The sequence below is a fragment of the Mustela nigripes genome, chromosome 15, assembly GCF_022355385.1.
Source record: "Mustela nigripes isolate SB6536 chromosome 15, MUSNIG.SB6536, whole genome shotgun sequence".
In the NCBI taxonomy this organism is placed as follows: domain Eukaryota; kingdom Metazoa; phylum Chordata; class Mammalia; order Carnivora; family Mustelidae; genus Mustela; species Mustela nigripes.
Window position 1 is genome coordinate 83,082,884 of NC_081571.1, and position 12,084 is coordinate 83,094,967.

Consider the following 12,084-nt stretch of genomic DNA (forward strand, 5'->3'; position numbering starts at 1 on the left):
ACATTTTTGTTACCGACATCTCAGAAAGAAAGCTTTTCATAAATGTCCTGGCGCATTTGTGGGTGACTTGACTACAGTTTTTCTGTGGAGGTTCCTTCCTGATCAGAAGCTGTGTGTAGTGTTCAGGCAGTATTTGGGAGTGAGGTCTGTGTGCACTGGCGTGTGCACACCCATCGTGCGGCGGCTGGCAGGTATCTGGACAGGCCATCCGTGTGTACGTGTGTGAGAGTGCCAGGCCGACCCTCCCGCGTGCCTGGTCTGCAGGCGGCCGGGGTCGCAGGAGATGCAGACTACAGAGTCCTGGTCTGGCCTCAGGGCCGTGCCTGGACGGTGGGGGTGTCCTGTTCCCCTTCCCTGAGCTTTCCCTTTTCTGGAACCGGCTTCTCTTTTCCCTTCCTCGTGCTGCCAGTTCCATGTTTCTCTTGCCGTGCTTCACTGTGGAACAGGCTGTGGCTGGGGTGGGTTTGTGGAGGCAGCTCAGCCCCACTGAGGGCCCCCAGCCCCCCACCCGCAGCTCCCTGGCTGGGAGGGCTCCTCCCCAGCTCGCAGAGGGTTGGGGCCATGTGGGGAGTTGGCCGTCACGAAGCTGGTGCGTGCCTGGGTGAGGGAACCCGGTTGGACCCCTTGCCCCTCTGCTGGCAGCCGCGTCCCCTGGTCTGCCCCTTCCGGCTGGCCTGCATCTCGGGACTTGTTCGGCGGCTCCCTCCTGCCACGGTGGTCTCGTTGCTGTGAGAACTTCATTTATCCTGCTCCCAACCTATAAGACCCTACTAACTTGTTTAATTTTTCCTTTCAGACATTTGATGCAAATGATTTGTATCAGGGGCAGAATTTTAACAAGGTCCTCAGTTCCTTAGTGACTCTAAACAAAGTAACAGCAGGTAAGACTTTTTTATTGAACTTGAGGGGGTGGGAAGAGGAAGGGGCAGAAACATTTGCTTTGTGGTTGATGAGGCAACGGTGGGCGTTATTGACCTGTAAAAATAAGCTGTCATATTACATATTCAGTCGTAAGTTTTGCTGTGGTATTTTTTCCTTATTCGATCAAAGTCTTCCTCTTGGGGTCTCTGGTGGGTAGCGGGTGTTCTCCTTTCCGTGGGCAGAAGCATGTCTAGCGGAAACGGTAGCGGAGGAGGAATGTTTCTGGTGCGGGCATGCTCCTGGGCTGGCTTGGAGCTAGAAGCGCTTCTGTGGGTCTTGATGACGTTCGTGCTGGTCGGAGCTCCTGTCTAGAGTGCGCCTGCGGTGGTGTTTCTGAGGTGTGACCATGACCAGGGGAGTGGCCGTTGGCTTGGCTCGTGAAGGGAAGCTGTGCCTGGGCCAGGCCTCCTGAGGGCGAAGAGGATGCCGGGGCTCTGAGTGGAGCTGGGCCCCCGACATTGTGAGGACAGGAGAGCTTCCGTGCGGATTTCATGGAGCGAGCCCCGCCGGCCCCCTGAGCACCGAGCAGCTGTCTAGAGAGCTGTGTGCATTGAAAAGGACTTAGCGGCTGTTGTGCTTTAAAGTCCTTTTTTCTTTTTCCATTTACTTTTATTTTTTTTAATTTATTTATTTGACAGAGACAGAGATCACAAGCAGGCAGAGAGAGAGAGGGAAACAGGCTCCCCGCTGAGCAGAGAGCCCGATGCGGGACTTGATCCCAGGACCCTGAGATCGTGACCTGAGCCGCAGTCAGAGGCTTTAACCCACTGAGCCACCCAGGCGCCCCTCCATTTACTTTCATACATTTTTAGGTTCGGATTTACTGGAGCAAGTAGAGCTTGAGGTCTCTTGATAAGAAACCTCTCGTGTATTTTGCGAGGGGCTCTTGTCCTTTTCTTCCTGGCCGTTCAGGTGGGATGTGGGGGGAGTAGTCAGAACACTGGGCTGCAGTCCAGCTTGGGGTGCACGGTGCTCAGGGACTCAGGTGCCCCTTCCTAGAACGTGTTTGCTGGGATGGCTGTCCAGGTGCCACCCCCTCCCTGCGCAGAGGTGTGGCTGCCACACCCAGAGCCCCTGCCGCTGCTTGCCATCCCCGGGCAGGGCTGTTGATGTGGCTCTGTTTTCCCAGCTTGACTGTGCAGTTTAAAGTTGAAAGCCTAGGGCCGTTGAGGCGGAAGTATCTGGGAGATTGGCTCCACTGATGATTTAGGACCTTATGTGAGCCAATGTGGGAAGGTCGGTGAGCATCTGAGCCAGGAGGACGGAGAGACCCGGATGGAGGAGGGAAAGGACTCAAAGACGCACACACAGCACTATTCAGCCACTTGATGGTTAGCACACAGGACCTCAGGGCGTTCTTTAAAGGTTATTAGGCACTGAAGCTGCCGCCTTTGTCACACACTGTAACAGAGGCAGCTTTAATGTGAACAGCCAGATTACGAAGAGTTGTGGCCCAGGCATCACGCAGTGACGGAAGTCCTAGAGCACTGGACTCGGACGGAGGAAGCCGACGCAGGGCAGGCACGGCTGCGTGTCTTTGCTGTGCGGGTCCTGCTTGTCAGCTGCTGCAGTAACCACCCGAGCCTCAGTTTTGTGTCCGGGGACCGATAGGGGTCTCCTGTAGACGGGACAAGAGCAGCAGACACAGAGGCAATCCCCATGTCATTTTTTGGAGACCCTTCTGGCCCTGGGGCCTCTGCCTCTGGTGGCTGCTCAGGAGGGCGGAGGGCCGCTTGGCCTTGCTGCTGCTTGCTGGGTCTCCCTGCAGTTGAAGACCAGGTGCCAGCTTAGGAAAGGGGGGGTGCCCTGGGGCAGCTTTGATCCATGCCCTCGGATCGGGGCTCCTCGTCCCAAACGTGGCCTGGATCTGATGTCTCCTGGGCACAGAACCGTTGTTTGTACCCCCCTTGTGCACAAGTGTCTCACGTACCCTTTAGAGCACTGGACACTTAGAAGATATAAGGTGTTCTTGGGACGCCTGAGTGGCTCAGTTGGTTAAGCAGCTGCCTTCGGCTCAGGTCATGATCTCAGGGTCCTGGGATTGAGTCCCACATCGGGCTCCTTGCTCGGCGGGGAGCCTGCTTCTCCCTCTGCCTCTGCCTGCCTCTTTGTCTGTGCTCGCTCGCTCTCTTTCCCTCTGTCTCTGAAAAATAAATAAAATCTTAAAAAAAAAAAAAAAGAAAAAGAAGATATAAGGTGTTCTTGACAAAGACCTGTTTGGAATGTTGCAAAATAAACCTGATAAACTTGGTATTCCTCCTTTCAGTGTTGACACTGGAAGCCTCTCAGTTGGGAAGCCCCCCCCCTTGTTTTTAGAGTGAGAGCGTGCCTGTGTGCAAGAGGCGAGGGGGCGGGGCGGGGGGAGAATCGCAAGCAGACTCTGTGCTGAGTGTGGAGCCTGACGCAGGGCTCGATCCCATGACCCTGCGATCATGACCTGAACAGAAATCAAGAGTTGGACACCTAACCGACTGAGCCGCCCAGGCGCCCCAAGAACTTCTCACTTTTGTTTCGGGCTGTGTGCTCAAATTTTGTCACTCAAGTCAGCATGATGAAAGTGACCGTCCTTTTCGATCTCTATTTTAAAGACTGAATAACAGCACAGTTGCCGCTCTTGGTACCTGGCCTGTAGGGCTTGTCGAGAGAGGCATGTTCTGCTTGTGTTCTTTGGGAACATCGATGAGCACTTGCCTTTGGACTGGGCAGAAAGTGGGAAAGAAGGGGATGTCCTGAGACCCTTCATTGCACTAATGGTCCCTTGAAAGGTGGAGTCCGGTGAGAACGGAACCGCACGTCGCCACTGTGGGCAGAATCCCCATGAAATGCTTTTGAGGAGCTGGTTTTGTGCTCGAGGTTGCCGAGGCCTATGCCCTGCTGTAGTAGAAAGGTCCTGAAGTAGGACCTGACGATGGCAGCGGCCTGTTGGAGATGCTTGGGGCTGGCAAGGCTGCTTGAGGACCCCACTAGACCCCAGTGTCTGTCGAGCCATGTGGGCAGCAGGAAGGGCAGACAGAAGCCCAGGGAAGTGGGCCCCTCTTGATACACGCCGCCCTGCTCGGCTCCCGGGAACGCAGCCCCAGTCATGCCCCACACAGGCAGACGCAGGCTTCCCTGGGCTTCCTCAGATCCCAGACCCTTCCTGGGGAGTCCTCAGAAGGGTCTCTAGCTAAAAGCTCTAAGGGGATTTCTCTCTCTCTCTCTCTCTTTTTTTTTTTTTTAAAGTAAGAGTCTTCTTTGTTGCACACAGTTCCTGCTGGTTACTGCGGGAGGCTCTGTCTGGAGTCGTGGGAGGGCGGGGCTGGTGTGTTGGGAGTGTTGGGGGGACGCTCTGAGTTCCAGAGGCTTGTGTTTTCCATGTGAACCGGAAGATATTAAAAAGTGACAAAACCTTAAAGACATTTGAAAATTACACTGAAGAACTGATGAGTAGTTGGGTCCGGTCAGTTTCCAGAGCGCGCGCAGGCCGTCTCGGGCGGGCCGTCTGCGCTGCTGCATCCGTGGGTGCTCTGTTGCCTGTGCCGTGTGTCCCCTGGGGGTCGCCGCTGTTGAGAGCCTGGTGTGCTGCGGGGGCCATGCTCGCCAGCGTCTCAGCTCACTCCTCTCTGCGCCACCATTTCAGACATCGGCCTGGGAAGTGACTCCGTGTGTGCCCGGCCGTCATCTCATCGGATCAAGTCTTTTGACTCCCTGGGAACTCAGCCTTCGCACAGCCGGACTTCAAAATTGTTCCAGGGCCAGTATCGAAGCTTGGTAAGTTTGAGTTGGTGATCGGAGGACATTGGGGAGATGAGTGCGTGCAGGCGTGTCCAGAAAGGTTGCGCGTGCCCCCGTACGGGTACTGCCCAGCCGGAGGGTGCATTTGCTGGGGTGGTGTTTGCGTCTCCCACAGGATCCACGTTACCCTTGACTGCTTCTGAGAAACTTTTGCAGTTTGGGTTATATTTTAAGATTCCTTAGATGTGCTAGTGTAGGGAGATGGCTGCTTCAAAGTGTTACCCGGATCCTTGTGTTTTATTTGCTTTGTGCAAACGTACAGAAGTATGGGAGTCAGAACTTTAGATGTGCAAGGAAGAAATGGCCAACAGCTGAAGAATCAAAATGTGGTGTTTCTAAGCATGACCTAGGGTGCTTTCCTGAGTCCGCATGCAGTTGGCGAAGGAGAGACTCCCTTCAGATGGCGGGTGGTGATGTGGAAAAGGAACTGAAGTGAACGCTTATCCTGGGAAGTGAAGAAAGATCCACGTCTAAGTTGTTAGGATACAGGCCGTTAGCAGAGAACATCTGGCAGAGCCGTGAAGCTGCCCTGAGACGCCGCGCACGGTGGGACGGGGACCGGGTGTGGAGAGGCTGTCCCCGCTGTCCTGGTGCAAACACTCACAGCCCTCTTTGGAGCTCGTGGGGGCACTTGGTCATGTGACTTCATTTTCTGGACCACCTCAGTAAACCTGTGTTAGAGACACATGGTCTTGCACACGAGTCTGAGGAGAACCTGGCTCTTGAGTGACTGGGGACCACAGCTACAAGGTCAGCTTCAACACGAATGGAAGATTACGTATGTTAATGGTGACCCTAAAGAAAGAAAGTGGCTAGAGTTGTACCTTGTGGAGGGAATTTGACTTTAATTCATGGAAGAGGGTTGAAAAGGAGCTACGGAAGGCAGTGGGATAGTTACGTGTTCCTGAACTCTGTGAGCCCAGGCTGACTCCGCGTCGGCTCTCCTTAGAGTGGCGCCGACACCGTCTCTGCTCTTGCATGTGCTACGCCGCGTGTCACTGCTCTGTGCGCACTGTTCCAGGTGCTGTTCCCTGTACTCCCTCAGGCGGCCCCGCAGTGAGCCCACGAGGCACCAGGTGTAACACTAGGTGAATGTTGCAGAGCGCGATTGGGAGTATTTTCATTCTAAATTAAGGAAGAATACACAAGCTATTTGAAAAACATTTTAAATTGAGGTTTTATAAAATTGTGCCAAAAAGAATAAAAAAGGAATAAACGTGATCCAGGGGGTGAACAGCTCGTACTCTGAACATTAGAAAACAGTGCAGGAGCTCAAAGTCGATGCCGGCCAATGGGGACATGCTCCTGGGTTAGAGAGTCCGTGCCACTCACAGGCCCACACTCCCCCAAGCAGTCTGCACACATGATGCGTGCCTGTCGGGGTCCCAGTAGTTGGTCCCAGAACTAGAACAAGTCCTGGTATAATTTTTGTGGAGCCGCAAAAGACTCAGAGTAGACAAGGCACTTTTGAGGAAGAGCAGTGCCGGCGGTATCGCAGTCCCCAGTTTCAGGGTGCGGCGCAGTGCCAGCGCCTGAGTGGACACAGGTCAGCGGGCCAGAGCCGGGAGCCAGAAGTGAGCCTCCAGCTGTGTGTCTGATACCAGTAAACATCGTCTCGGTCAGTGGCAGAGGAGGTGAGAATATACAGCGGGGAAAGACACTCTCTCCGAACAGTCGTGTGGGGAAAACAGACCGCTTTCGTACGGCACACACACAAATAAACTCAGAATGGACGAAAGATCCGAATGTGAGACCTGAAATCATAAAACTCCTAGAAGAAAACAAAGGCAGTCCTTTTTTTGACAACGGCTGCAGAAACCTTTTTCTTGGTAGGTCTCCGCCGGCAAGGGAAACAGACAGCTATGAGGAGTGCACCAGGATGAAACGTCTTATTGTCAAAGAAGCCATCAGCAGATGAACCTGCTGAACGGGAGAAGTTTCTTGGAAGGGACCTATTCGATAAGGAGCTTGTATCTAAAATACATGAAGAATTCACAGAAATGAACATCAAAAAATCTGGTTAAAAATGGACAGAGGACCTGAATAGACGTTTTCCCAAAAACCTGTAGGTGGCCCGAAGACCCACGGAGAGATGCCGAGGGTCACTAACCATCACAGACTTGTGTCAGAACCACGGCGTGAGAGAGCCCCTCCCTCCGCCGGAATGGCTAGCCTCGGGCAGACCACTGCCAGGCGCCAGCGTAAATTCCTGCAGCCGCTGCGGGAAACAGTATCGCGGTCTTCAGACTGGACGTAGAGATGCCCTGTGATCTGTGACTGCTCTGAGCATGTGCCCGAAGAAAACAAACGCTGATTTGAGAAGATCCATGCACGTCTGTGTTTACTGCAGCATTATTTGTAGAAGCAGCCCGAGTCCCCGAGGACAGCTGCGTGCGGCGTGCAGTATACTTCGAAAGGGCCTATTACTCGGCCATGAAGAGCAGGGCCGCGCCATTTGCGTAGCACGGATGGGCTTAGAGGGGGTGCCGCGGAACGGCACAGGTCAGAGAAAGGCAGGTACTACCTGGTCCACTTGCAGGTGGTTTCTGAGAAATGAAATAAAAAGCAAAAACAAACCCATAGAGAACAAACTGATGGTTGCCAGAGGGGGCTGGGGGATGGGCGAGGTGGCCGAGAGGAAGGGGGAGAAGGACGACTTGGTGACACGCGGATTCCCAGCTGCCCATCACTTTCTGTTCATTTGAAAGGTTCCGTGGGAAGCTGAAAACAGTCCGAGGTTTCCTGGACATGAATTTTGCGATCTCCCGATCATGTACGGCACTGCCGTTCCCAAGGCAAGGGTCGGTGCTCTCCGTGCTCTCTCAGGGCCCCCTGGGTGCACGTCCTGACTCGGCACTTGCCGCTCCGGTTGGCCAGGTCTTGCCCAACCGCCGCCTCGGAGCTTGCTGTCCGCGCAGTCTCGCTTCTGGGTCTCTGAATCCGTCTGCTCCTGGTCGGTCTCCCGCGTGGGAGGTGGGCGCTCGAGCAGTCGCAGGGCGTTGTCCTCACGGACCTGGAAGCTCGGATTTCTTCCCTTGGCCCTTCCCTGTTGTTCCCTCCTTATTCTTTTCTGGGTTGCCCTCCTGTCCCTCTGTGCCCTGAGTTTTCATCCCGACTCCCGGTAAGTGTGACGTGGGCTCCCGAGTTTCCCTTCCACAGATGCGGAGAAGAGTCCGATGCGGGGATGTGGTTGCTCCCGTCACCCCGGACTCCCCTGGCAGGAGCCCTTACAGCCCTTCCTGGTCCCTGCGGTCCCTGCTACCTCCTGGGACTGGTCCCTGAGCTCCCAGAACGGTCTCTAAGGCACGGAGGACCATATATCCGTGTGTTTTTCACGGTTTTAACCTTCCCACTTCCTCTGCCCAGCAAGCATGAGTCCTGGGCTGACTCGGTGCACCAGATGTCCTCGATTCGGAATGCTCTCGACAACCTTCCCACGCAGCTGAAAGCAGCGAGTGTCTCACGGCTGATGGTGTGGGCTGGCAGGTTTGGAACACAAAGGGGACATCGTCTAGTTGCTGCGTCTGCTTGACCGCGTGCGTTTCAAGGAAACGGCCGCAGAGAAGTCACATTTACATACGCTCACGAGTCCGGGAAGTACTAGCTGTTGGAGTAGAGACTGGGTGTTCCCTGACAGCCTCTTCTTCTATCAGTGGAGTCTGAGCGCTTGCAGGGAGCGGGGGGAGCTTCACGTGACGGCACGCGCCGGAACATCCTGGTTTTGGGTTACTGGGCTAACCTCAGAACGCGGGGTCAGAGCACTTGCTTGACGCATACCTGGGTGTGCATGGTATGATTGATAGGCAGGCCTCCGTAGGCCTCAGGAGGTGGCCGGTGATGGGGAACGTTCCTGCTCCCAGCGGAGGTGCTGTACCCCTAGCCCGCAGTGTCCTCCCCTCCCTGACCTGAAACCTGCATCCAGGAGAACAGCCTCATGGATGTCTACAAGTCGCACATCCCGTGTAAGATCGAGAAGCAGAACTTGATCAGACCAGCGTCACCTTTGTTAGGTCTTCCTTTCCCAGAGCCATCTGCTGGCCTGAGCTCTGACGGCAAAGCCAAGCTTTCCTGTTTTGTAGTTGGCATAAATGGAACTGGTGCGCGTACACGCTCTGTGAGCGGCTGCCCTCGCTCAGCCTGTTACCTCGTGGGCCGCCGTGGGCTGTCCCCTTGAACCCGGAGATGGGGCGAGCTTTAGTTGCAGGAGCACTTTAAAAATGGGAAGAAGAGAAATCCAAAATAAGGTAGTGGTTAAATACCTCCCGCGGCTCTGTGGCCCTGGTGGCAGTGACCAGAGCTCTCCTCGTCCGCGTGGGTGAGGGCCCTTTGCGGCATCGTGGGTGGGCACGCCTTGCATCGCGTCTGGGGCGTCCTGCTCGCTTAGCACTCCTTAGGACAGCATCTTCCACTGAGGTCTCTAGTAGGTTCTGAACTGGTGGACGTCTATGGAATCCGAAATTTAGGTGGATCTAGGCTGGCTGCCTGCCTGTCCACGGGCCCCTGTCCTTGCCCTGTGGAGTGGCCGCTTCTGAAGCGGAAGAGGCTTCTGTGGTGTTTCTCTAGTGTGTGCCTGACTGCAGAGAATTTGCACCTTGGTGGGAGAGTGTTGTTGACCTCACTTGTCATGTTCCGGTCTCCTTGGTGCCTGGAGAGGGCCTCAGCACCGGCTGCTGAGCTGAGGTGGACGGGCTGACTGCAGGGTCGTTTCTGGGCAGTGGCTCAGCCTCCAAGGGGCCCGCTCTGTGCGTGTGCCTGGGTACGTGTTGCATCCACTGTGGAAGGTGGTCACCAGGATTGGCGCTGTGCAGGTTTTGCAGCGAGCCAGCTTGCCCCGGGTGGTCGCCGAGAGGAGGGCGTGGCGGTCAGCCTGTGCGGGACGGCCGTGGTTTGCGGATGAGCCGACCCAGAGTGGCTGCTCTGCCTGCTTCCCTCCTCAGAGCGGGGACATGCATGCTCTTTCCGTGTGGGGGGCTTCAGCTGCCCCTCACCGCTGGCGTGCGCCAGCAAGCCTCCCATTTGAGGTGATCGGTAGGCCGGAGCTTTGTCTTTCAGTGTTGCCAGATGCGGAAGACATGTCCGAAGCATTAAATATGCGTACGTGTGACATGTTTAATTTACTAGATGAAACATTTAATGGATGTGTTTAAACACATCAATTTCTATAACATATTGATGTGAGATACGCAAGTATTAAACATTTGGGGAGCTGTCTGCCCTTCCTTAAGCCCTGTCCCTGTGTCTATGCTGCTTTTTCTCTGTTTGGTGACTCTTGCACCTAGTTTGGAATCAGGTCCTTCAGGACTTTGGGCACGAGGAGCCAGGCGGCCCCATCTCTCCCACTGTCTCAGTGAACGCCTGTGTGAAGCTTGGCTGCTTAAACCTGCCGTGGAGTAGGGGTGTGGGGGTCTCACACTGCGCCCCCTGGCCTGTACCTTCCCCCTGGATTTCCCCTGTGGTTTCCGTTGGGTCCGGTCCACATAGCATCACCACGCCCCAGACCCACAGCGTGGCCGGGGCCTGTGCAGTGACTGTTCGTCCTTTCCTGACCACGTTTTGTTGTCTAGAACTAGGAATTGTTGCCATTGGAGCTTTCTCGGCACCGTTCCTGACTGCAGCCCTGGTCTCCTGCCTGTTTCCAAGAGTCTCCTGTGCTTCCGGACTGGGGAGCGTTTCTCACTCCTCCCCCGGGAGCACCCCTGCAGTCTCGTGCCGCCGGCCGTGGGAGCTGTCCTGTGCCCACCGTCCCCTCCCTCTGAGCTCCGCTCGTCCCTCCCTGCACCGTGCAGAAGGTGGAGTCATCTGCTCTTCCCTGGCTGACTCCCCTGTTGAAGGGCACGGCTTTCCGGAGCTTCATGAGGAGTGAGCTCCGTGGGCTACGGGATGTCCTTCCCCATTCCCTGGGACCCCTGGATGCAGGCTGACAGGGTGCGCCCCGTCAGGGGGTGAGTGGGCCTGCCTGCTGCCCCTCCTTGGCTCCTTCCTCCCGGAGATCAGGCTTTCCTTGGGGGCAGTATTTGGTTTACTCCTGTTGGTAGTTCCCAGTGGCGAGCCTCTGCAGAACCGAGTCTGGGATGGACGGAAATAGAAACTCTCTCCCGTCTGCCTCCCTCTTCCCACCTTTCAGAGATGGCACATGTGCTGGATCTCCGAGGACAAAATGCAGATGGAAAGGAGATACCATTTCTTGCCAGCAGTTGGCACGAGTAAAAACACCACATGGTGTCTTGCGCCGGCCCTTCGGTGCCGCTGGCGGGAGTGCCGCGGCTGTGAGAGGGACCTCCGGAGGGCAGTTTAGAGATCGGTGCTGAAATTTAGAGTGTGTCACACATGTTTTCTGACCCGAATTTAATGTGTAGGCTTATTCAGAGGTGTGTGAGGAGACGTGCAGGGAGTTTCAACGGAGCCTTGTTTCGCGGGAGAAAAACAGGAGAAGCAGCCTTCAGCCCAGTAATGGAGAGTGAGTTGGTGGCACAGCCGTACGGTTAGTTACGTGGTTTGTTAAGACTGAAGTGATTCTAGTGCTAGAAGTGACCACACTCTCAACTCCGGGGGGTTGTACAGATGCTCCGTATGCTTCGACGTCCGTGTACGTGTGAAAGTGCGTAGTGTGGACACAGGCCTACCCGTGGCAGAATAAAGCCTTTCAGGCATGAAGAGGGTTTCCTCCGGGACGGGAGCCGGGTGCTGGAGGTCAGGACACTGGAGCAGGTCCCCAACCCGTTTGTGTGCTTGGACAGGTTTTCTGCTCCTGGCACGGGGCATTCCAGTCGAACGTCTTCTACTTTGATGTGAAGTTTTCTCCCCCTTCTTCCCTTTCCAGGACATGACCGACAACAGCAACAGCCAGTTGGTTGTGAGAGCCAAGTTCAACTTCCAGCAGACCAATGAAGACGAGCTCTCCTTCGCCAAGGGAGACGTCATCCACGTCACGCGGGTGGAGGAAGGCGGCTGGTGGGAAGGCATGCACAACGGCAGGACGGGCTGGTTTCCTAGCAACTACGTGCGGGAGGTCAAGCCCAGCGGTGAGTGCGCGCTGGCGGAGGCCGGCGGAGGCGCTGCTGCCCGGCCTCCGGGCGGAAGCAGGCAGAGGGGCGGGCGCTGCGCCGGGGGCGCTCCTCTCCGGGGGCGCTCCTCTCCGGGGGAACTTGGGGAGACGGCCCTGGGCAGAGGAGTCACGCTCTTGCCCACTGCTTCTTCCAGCCGCCTTGGGGTGCTGGCACCAAGGGTCCATCCATAAAAGTAGCATTTCATTCCGTCATTATAATCCGTTTAAAATAAGGACTTGGGGTTTGCCGTGTCACACAGGCTCTTAATTTGTATCACTACGGGTGCTTTCGGCCAAGAGGTATGATTTTTCTTTGTAGGGTATTTTAAAATGCATCACTTTGT

The 12,084-nt window shown here is 55.6% G+C and overlaps 1 protein-coding gene across 7 annotated transcripts in view; it reads left to right on the forward strand.

The window, feature by feature from the left end:
- Positions 1-12,084, forward strand: part of ARHGEF7 (Rho guanine nucleotide exchange factor 7) — a 122,683-nt gene that overhangs the window by 52,201 nt on the left and 58,398 nt on the right. For 4 of the 7 annotated variants that reach the window (XM_059377932.1, XM_059377933.1, XM_059377937.1 and 1 more), the window contains 3 exons: positions 797-881; positions 4,541-4,671; positions 11,516-11,717. The exons of 2 other annotated variants lie outside the window; for them this stretch is intronic. In XM_059377932.1, coding sequence (XP_059233915.1) covers positions 797-881; positions 4,541-4,671; positions 11,516-11,717 — 418 coding nt within the window. The remainder of the gene's footprint in view (positions 1-796; positions 882-4,540; positions 4,672-11,515; positions 11,718-12,084) is intronic. One more of the 7 variants, XM_059377934.1, reaches the window with a different exon arrangement.